Source organism: Cannabis sativa, chromosome 9 (genome assembly GCF_029168945.1).
Source record: "Cannabis sativa cultivar Pink pepper isolate KNU-18-1 chromosome 9, ASM2916894v1, whole genome shotgun sequence".
NCBI lineage: Eukaryota > Viridiplantae > Streptophyta > Magnoliopsida > Rosales > Cannabaceae > Cannabis > Cannabis sativa.
The window spans coordinates 9,268,367-9,277,361 of NC_083609.1; the positions used below are offsets into that span (position 1 = coordinate 9,268,367).

An 8,995-nucleotide genomic window follows, 5' to 3' on the forward strand; every position below is an offset into this window, starting at 1 on the left:
GTTAAAACACTTATCGCGGACTTAGAATCAAAACTAAAGATATCCCTATCGATGAATAACATGGCAATACCCTTTTATATCACAAAAACGAGAAAAACTAGGGTTGGCAAAATTGCCCCAACTGGTAGACCGGTTCCTCAGCCGAAATTTCAGTTTGGTGGGATTTCCTAGGGACCAACCGGTCGACCGATTGCTACAGGTCCCCTTGAACCGGAATTCTGGTTCACTGCAGGGAAATCCAAAATTGACCCCAACACCACAATTCAATCCCAAACTTTCCAAAAAACTCTAGAACACCTGTATAAACCATAATAGACCCAATTCAAATAATAGAATTCAACAATTTACACTAAATCTCATTTCACCATTGGAGAGTAAGGTTTGAGTTCTTAAACTCAAACTTTGCTCAAACATCTCAACAATCAATAAATCCAACCCAAATCAACTTAAACAACCTTAAATAAACTTCAGAATTTTGACTCAAACATCAATTATTACCACCGTACCTTAATTTCCAAAATCATGCATCAAAACCTAATTTAATCTAAAGGGTATCAAAGAGAAGCAAGCTAGGGTATCATGCCTTGTATTAAAGGACCAAATAGGAAAACACTACCTATCTCGACAGTTTCGAGTGTGGAGATTGCTCAAACCCTAGATGACATACTATTATCTCGACAATTCAAGGTAAAACTGCCGAGATCTCTTATCCTATCTCAGCGATTTCCAATCGCCATTTTTGATCATGACCTTATCTAGGCGGTCAAATCATCAGCAGTCAATAATCGCCGAGATAGGTCTATTACGAGGGTTCTTAACCCCGAGATCAGATAATTTTCTTGTAGTGATGCTATCTAGCATATTTGTCAATTAATATTGAAGCATTATTAATATTAGATATTAAGGTGCCCAATACTATAAAATGAGGGACGTTTTATAAGTGTTTAAGGATTATTTATATCATTTATTACATTATGTAAAATTAAATATTAAATTATACTTATAATAATGTAATAATATAATGATTGCTATAAACACTACAAGAAATGTCACTTTTACCAGCACAGTTCGCTACTGCGCTGGTAAAAGTAACTTTTACCAGCGCATTTCACAAACTGCGCTGGCAAAGAGATCAAAGTTTTACCAGCGTACATTTGCAGTGGCTAAAATCTAACTTTTACCAGCACATTTACGAGCTAGGAAAAGTCTTTTTTGCCGGCGCTTTTCATTTTATGCTAGCAAAAGTTCTAATACCAACATTAATTTGCCAACCTCCTTTTACCAACACATCATAGGTAAATTCTATTTTACCAGCACAAAAATGTGCTGGTAAAAGTGACATTTCTTGTAGTGAAAGTATCAGTAGTGCTTAATACCTTTAGACATGTCGCCTTGTTATTGACTAACGATATTCTTTAAAAATTATTACATTAAATTATATCACACCCACTAATTAGTTTAACCAATAGTAATATTAAAACATAGAAAAATTTTAAATACTACTATTGGTTTTTAGCATTTCTTTATTGTAATACACGCTAATTAATTAAAGTAGTCAAAAGATGCCATCGTGATCATTAAAGTAGTTCTAATAAAAATAAAACAGAGAGATTGAATAATTAATGCTGTCACATCAAATAGATTATTGAAAGAGGACATACCTCAATTATGAGTTTCAGAAAAATCTAGCACAGAATATATACATGGATATTCCTTTCCCTTTCCCATATAGTTGAACATAAGGGTGTTTGTGGTACAAGTGGTACTGTTGTAATTTTTTTTAAATCAAATCGTAAGTGCAGTCTTTGTAATTTTTTAAACTTTAATCGTACCGTAAAATCTTAAAACTACTAAAATCACACCGCGAAAATATGGTGCGGTTTGAGCAGTTATCTTTATTATCCAACATTATAATAAAAATTTAAAAATCAATCTAATAAAATTTTAACAATATATCTTATTAAAGTTTTAACATCATAACATATATACTATTCATTATATTGAATTGTCTCTAGAAAATAATATATTATATATATATATTACATATAGATTTGTTCTTTTAGAAAAAATGAAAATCATATTTTAAAAATTGATAACTTTATAATATACAGTGCAGTAGGATTTAAACCACAATTATTAAATTTAAAAACGCACCGTGTAATTTAATAAAAATGCAAACTACAACCACACTGTAAAAAATTTTAAACCGTATTTTTTATAAAGTACGATGCAGTGCGGACGGTTTATATGGTATGAGCGGTTTGATGATCATATCAAAGTATTAAAATATAATTATGTATAATATAGTGAATGATTTAATTTTAATCAATGATCTTAATGAAAATTTACCTTTTTAGTCATATAAATAATTAGGTATCAATAGCTATATATATAATTTATCTTCATATATAGTAACTAACACTTAACTATAAAAACCAATATTAATTTTTTTAAAAAAATATTTGAAGTTTTAAAAATTTGAGAAAAATGAATATAAATTTTAAAAATATTAAAATTGAACAAACTCCTAATATTAAAAATAACAATAAAAATATAATAATATTGCAAATAATATATTAATATTTATATATATTTAAATTAATTTAAAAATTGTATAAGTTCAATTAACCTAAAATAAATAATATTATTATTTATATATTTAAATTAATCTAAAATAAATAATATTAATATTTATATATATTTATAAAAATAACCGATTATAAATATTATGAAAAGCATAAGTCATTGAACTTTAGTATAAGTCTCAGAAAGTATTATGAAAAGTATGTGTCATAATTTTTAATAACATATGCTTCTTTAATGCATCAACCAGGATTATGGAAATATGTTTATAATTGTTTTTGTTATCTTACTAGCTTAAATTTAACAAAATATTTTGTTAAACTAACAAAAAAAAAAAAAATTCATTAAATAGCGACGACATATACAGAAAGATATATCATGTTATAATATACGTCCATAAAAAAATAAAATAAAATATTCTTTTTACTTTTTGTTTTCTTTATCTAACTATTCTTTTACTTAATTATTATACAAAAAGTTGGATTACACATTAACACTTTGACCATTTAAATAACAATCGGCCATGTTAAACTGGCTACATATATATATATATATCCAATATGAGCACGAGTTTCTACTTTCAACGGAAGACGTATGCGACGTCGTGATTATGATGAAGAAATACAAGTCGTTAATTTAACGAAATTTGAAGTAAGTATTTTGCATTATATAGATCTTCTAATTACAAAATGAAGAACGTGCCCATTAATATGGTGAAGTAAAACTACTTATTATTGTGCATGGTAGCTGGACAACAACATGACCCACATATTCAATAACGATCAAAGGATAAGAAGCAAATCAACACACATATACAACTTGACAAGAAATTCAAAGTCAAATTATAGACACTAATAAATGATAAACAAAATATCATTTATTTCACTATAGTCAAAGTATGTCCATCCCCAACCGGACGAAGTTTGCCTCAATTATTTAGCAACATGCATATGCCTATATAAAATTTGCTCAGTTTTCTGAATCCACTACAACTCACTCTTTCACAAAAAACCATTAATCAACAATAAATGGCTTCTCCGTACCATTTCATGCTCTTCATCTCTCTTCTCTTTCCCATCATAATATCCTCTTCTTCAGCCCAAACGACATCGTTCCGACCCAAATCTCTCATACTTCCAGTAACCAAAGATGCCTCTACTCTCCAATACACCACCGTTATTACTCAAGGAACACCCCCAATTCAGGTCAAAGTAATCATTGACCTGGGCGGTGAATTCCTCTGGACTGTTTGCGATCAAGCAAACAGGTCCTCAACCTACAAGATTGTCCGTTGCCGTTCAGCTCAGTGCAACCTAGGAGACTTGAAATCTTGTGATACAGCTAACAACTGTATGGAGAGTCCCACAAACACCGTAATCAACCTCGGAAGCTCAGACTATTTCTCTCAAGACACCCTTTCAATACAATCCAGTGATAAATCCAATCCAGGAAGACTCGTTTCGATCCCGAAATTTCTCTTCAGTTGTGCCCCTACTCTTCTCTTAGAAGGCCTAGCCAGTGGCGTAAAAGGCTTAGCCGCCCTTGGATGGAACGTGCTTTCGCTCCCTTTGCAGTTTTCAGCAGCTTTCAGTTTTCCAAGGAAATTCGCTCTATGCTTGTCCTCTTCAACCTCAGCTAACGGCGTCGTTTTATTCGGTGACGGACCTTATATGTTGGGTCCTGGTATTGATGTCTCTAAGCTACTCACTTATACTCCATTGATTCGCAATCCTATAAACCTTGTTGGGGGTTTCTTTGGTGTCAGCGAACCATCTGCCGAGTACTTCATCGGTGTAAAATCGATTAAGATCGGTGGAAAAACAGTGCCGGTGAACACTACCCTATTGTCCATTAACAAAGAAGGAGAAGGAGGAACGAAGATCAGTACCGTTTTTCCGTACAGTTCGTTGGAAACTTCCATACACAAGGCCGTAGTTGATGCATTCGTTAAAGCTCTGGGCAACGTAACTAGAGTTGCGGCAGTGGCTCCTTTCAGCGCATGCTTTAGTGCAAAGAGCTTTGTTAGCACCCGAACGGGGCCCGGTGTTCCGCTGATCGAGTTTGTGTTGCAGAGTGAGAAAGTTGTGTGGAGGATTAATGGTGCCAACTCCATGGTTTTTGTTAACAAGGATGTGGTGTGCCTGGGATTCGTTGATGGTGGTCCTCTTCGTTTTGTTGATTGGGGTATTAAGTTTACGAGAACTGCTATTGTGATTGGAGGGCATCAGATTGAGGACAATCTTATTCAGATTGATTTGGCTGCTTCTAGGCTTGGTTTCAGTTCCTCTCTTCTCGCTACCCAAACCACTTGCTCAAACTTTAACTTTACCTCCGCTGCTAATAATTAATCTCTTTATATTACTGTACGTTTTCATATTTTCAGCATTATATATACAATATATTACACAATATAAATAATAAGCAAAATTTATATTTTTGTTACAGTTATATTTAATAATATTACTAGATTAATTAATACCTTATATTTATATATCAATATACTGTTCTTCTCCTACATTATAACTTTTTTAAATCAATTCTGTATGTCTTGTATAATATATAATATAGGGTGATTCTACTGTGTACACGTTTAAAAGGCATGTATTGATATATTATTAACTTGTTTCGACATTTTCAAGAATTTTTTAGTTTAATTTTTTTTTTTTATATTCATGTAGTTATAGCTATTTCAGATAACTTACAAAATTTTAAAAATTTAGAATAATTTACAACATAGAAAACAATGTTCAAACAGTTTATTTTACATGCGTATAAAATAAGATAGTCAAGCGTGCAACACACAGTTTGAACGTAATTTTTGGCGTGTTAAACTTTTCAAAATTTCTTAAAATTTTGCAGAATGCCTTAAATAACTATAGCGTATATCACCATGAGAAAAAATTTAACTAAAAAATTATTTCGGGTGCTAAAACAGATAAGGATCCATCAATATATTCATTTTAAAAGGTGCACTGTAGAATTGCCATATAATATATAAAATGTATTTAATATCTAGAAAGTAAACTAACATATTTATTTTAAAATTATAATAATATATATTTATGGGTGACTATTCAATGGTTACATTTTTATTGTAACCATATAGTTACATTTTTCTTTGACCTGTAATAGCAGGTTACTAATAAGTAAACTTTCATTTTTTAAAATTAATTAATTATAATTAACTATTTTCTTAAAATAATTAATTAAATAGTAGACATTCCTTTTTTAGAATTAATTAATTATAATTAACTATTTTCTTAAAATAATTAATTAAAGAAATTTTTACATTAAAAATACAAAATATTAATTTTATTACCAAAAAACCACTACACGGTTCCCCAAACATTTATACCCTTTTCTTTTAATTTTTTACATTTGTACCACATGCACACACAATAAATGCTTTCTTGATTGACACGTGAGATTGATGTACCACATCAATCTTTCTATATATCATTTCTCTCTTTTTTTTTTCTCTTCTTTTTTCTTTTTATTTTTCATTTCTTTTTCAGTTTTTTTTTTTAAATATTAACCTCCATAGCTAAACACTTCCCCCTCCACAATCCCAACTCGATTTCCCTCTTCTTTTTGTTCTTTAATTTTTTTTCAACTCCCATTACCGAATCCCATAACTGTAATGATTAAGATGATGCTCAGGAAAAAATTCATCAAGATGATGCTCAAAAAATGATTAAGATGGAGCTGGTCTTCGATCTCAGGTTTGTTTTCGGTTTCTTTTTCGTTTCCCCCCTTTTTGAAATTTTTTTCGTATTTGACATTATTGTGTTTTGTGTTTATCGATTTTACTATTTTAGGTTTTTCATTTTAACATTTCTTTTAGTTTTGTTTAGTTTTTTAGGGCTTTTATTTTTTAGTTTAATTTATTTGTTCTTTTTATGAGTTTTTCATTTTCGTTTGTTTAGTCTTAATTTCTGTTTTTTTTTTTATTATTTTTTTTTTCTGTTTTTGTTTTTTCAGATGTTTTATTGTTTTTCATTTCAGTTTCTTCATTTAATTATTTCTCATTTTTTAATAGTTTTTTCATAGTTTTTTAATAGTGTAAACACCTTCTGTATGTATTTTTTTTAAATATGTTTTTTGTCTAGTTGTTTCTTGTCCATTTTTATATCATCAATGGGTAACAATGAGATTTATCATGGATGTTGATGTTCAAAGAGTTTTTCCTGTATTTTAGTTTGTATACAGTTGTTTAGTAGTTTTATTATAGTTTTGCTACTTGCATATGTTATTTCATTATAAAACTAATATGCAACTATTTCATTATAACTACTATTTTTTGGTCCCCGTCAAATTAAATTCATGCATAATATATAAACTGTAATAAAACGATAATGCAACTATAAGGCAACCAAAACAAAAAATAAACAGACTTATACGTAACTGGTTGTACCTTAATTCGAATTTACTCTTCTTATTGTGTTTCTAAAAAAATATATTTATATTGGAAACCAGTAATCAATCAAAATGCAACTGTATATAACGTACATGTATTATTCATGAGGTTTTTTTTAAAATTTTCACATCATACAGTTTTTTTGATTTTTTTTCGTCATTTTCTGTTTAGATCATTGCAGGTCTTCTTTTCCAGTTTATTTCGCCAGAATTAATAGTTATATTTTTATCGTTTTGGTTTCATTTTGGTTGTTTTCCAGTTTTGAAACGATCGCGGTATTTTCACCTTCATGGTTCGCTCTGTACAGCTGAAGACTTAGTGCATGTGGTATTTTTGTAAATATTTATATGTGGACTGTATAAATGTTTAATGGGCCGGCCCAAAGTATTTTTGTAATTTTTTTTTCTTTTTTGTATTTTTCTGTTTTTTTCCCTTAATTAAATATTCAACAAGACTTCTTTTAGCAATTAATATTTATATTTAAATCCTTACTTGAATTATTTTAATAATTAAGCCATTTAATTATAATATTTAAATGATATTTAATTATTTTGTTACAATTATATGAACTAAGTATGAGGCCTCAAGCTAATCAATCGATAACAAGTGCAACCATTTTTTTTTCTAGAAAATCCTTCAACTTATTTCATTTTTTACTTTTTAAATATTTAAATAAAAAAATTAAATAATTAAGTGTAATAATTTAAAATTAAGATTACAAGTATAATAAAATTTAAATTATGAAATTAAATGTGTATAATTTTAAATTATAAAAAGTTTTGCTATAAAATTTTAAATAATTTAAGTATAAAAAAATAAATTGCTATAAGATCCTTATATAGTGATAAATTGCAAAAAAAATAATTAATAATTATAAATAATTTAATTTTAAAATATAATTAATCTTAATTAAAGTTTTATAAGAAAATAAATGATTAGGTTACTTTCAGGTTACAAGTTATTTATTATTTATTTTTATTTAATTTTCAAATTAATCACAACCATTTAATAGTAATCCAATGACTTAAAAAAATGTAACCATGATGGGTACAATAAAAATGTAACTATTGAAACCTCTTCCATATATTTATATTCATACACACATTCAATTTTTTTAAAACTAATTACTTTATTGACCATTTAAGGAATAGTAGAACGCGCTTATTCATTTTCTTAAAAGCATTTTATAAACTAATTAGTTTATTTATCATTTAAAAATAATTAGACAAAATCGTATACAATTAAACTATATATTTTAATAAACATAATATTTAGATAATCCACATGTTTTGTCCATTATATATATGTACCCATAACAAGTTTAAGAAATATTAGAATGTTAATTCATTTTTTTAAAAGCATTTTATAATTAAACTAATATTCACTATTTGAAAACAATGAGACAAAATCGTATAAGACAAATTATGTATTCTTATTCGTTTATATGCAGGGGCGGAGCTAAGACTTAAATGCAATGGGCCAAATTTTAAATTTTAATATCAAATAAAAATTTTATAATACATACTTATATTCAATATTAAAATTTAAAACAATTACTTTTATATGTCGAAAATTATATCTATAATGAAATGTTAAAATAAAACAAAAAGTACTTATTCAAATTTCTATATTATCTAAATTGTGATATTAATATACACTTCTAATAAGAGCAAATATTAAATTTTAAATTTGGAATTAATATTTTATAAAACAAAAATTTTTATATGAATAAAATAATTTTTATATTTAAAAAAATTTAACACTTAACTAGAGGAGATCATAAATCCTAACTTCTACTTTAGTAATGAAAGTTATCAATTAGTGAGTGATTTTGAGCCAAATGTGTAAAAATTATAATGAGAATAAATGTACTAACTTATTGGTAAAAGAAAAGAAAGAAATAGTAGAAAAATAGAAAAATAAGTAATAAGCAATTGCCTTATTTTATTTACCTTCTACTGGTATAAATTTAATTTGAAAAGTCAATTCATTTCT

At 27.7% G+C, this 8,995-nt stretch overlaps 1 protein-coding gene and 1 long non-coding RNA gene across 2 annotated transcripts; both read left to right on the top strand.

Annotated features, from left to right (window-relative positions):
- The first annotated feature begins 2,950 nt into the window (after positions 1-2,950).
- Positions 2,951-5,027, top strand: LOC115722833 (probable aspartic proteinase GIP2). The gene has a single exon (XM_030652167.2). The coding sequence runs from the start codon at positions 3,612-3,614 to the stop codon at positions 4,929-4,931; it is 1,320 nt and encodes a 439-aa protein (XP_030508027.2). The 5' UTR covers positions 2,951-3,611; the 3' UTR covers positions 4,932-5,027.
- A 1,075-nt stretch (positions 5,028-6,102) lies between these two features.
- LOC133030735 (uncharacterized) lies at positions 6,103-7,471 on the top strand. The gene is made up of 2 exons (XR_009684273.1): positions 6,103-6,305; positions 7,260-7,471. It is a non-coding gene; the product is annotated as an uncharacterized LOC133030735 (long non-coding RNA).
- The last annotated feature ends 1,524 nt before the right edge of the window (positions 7,472-8,995 follow it).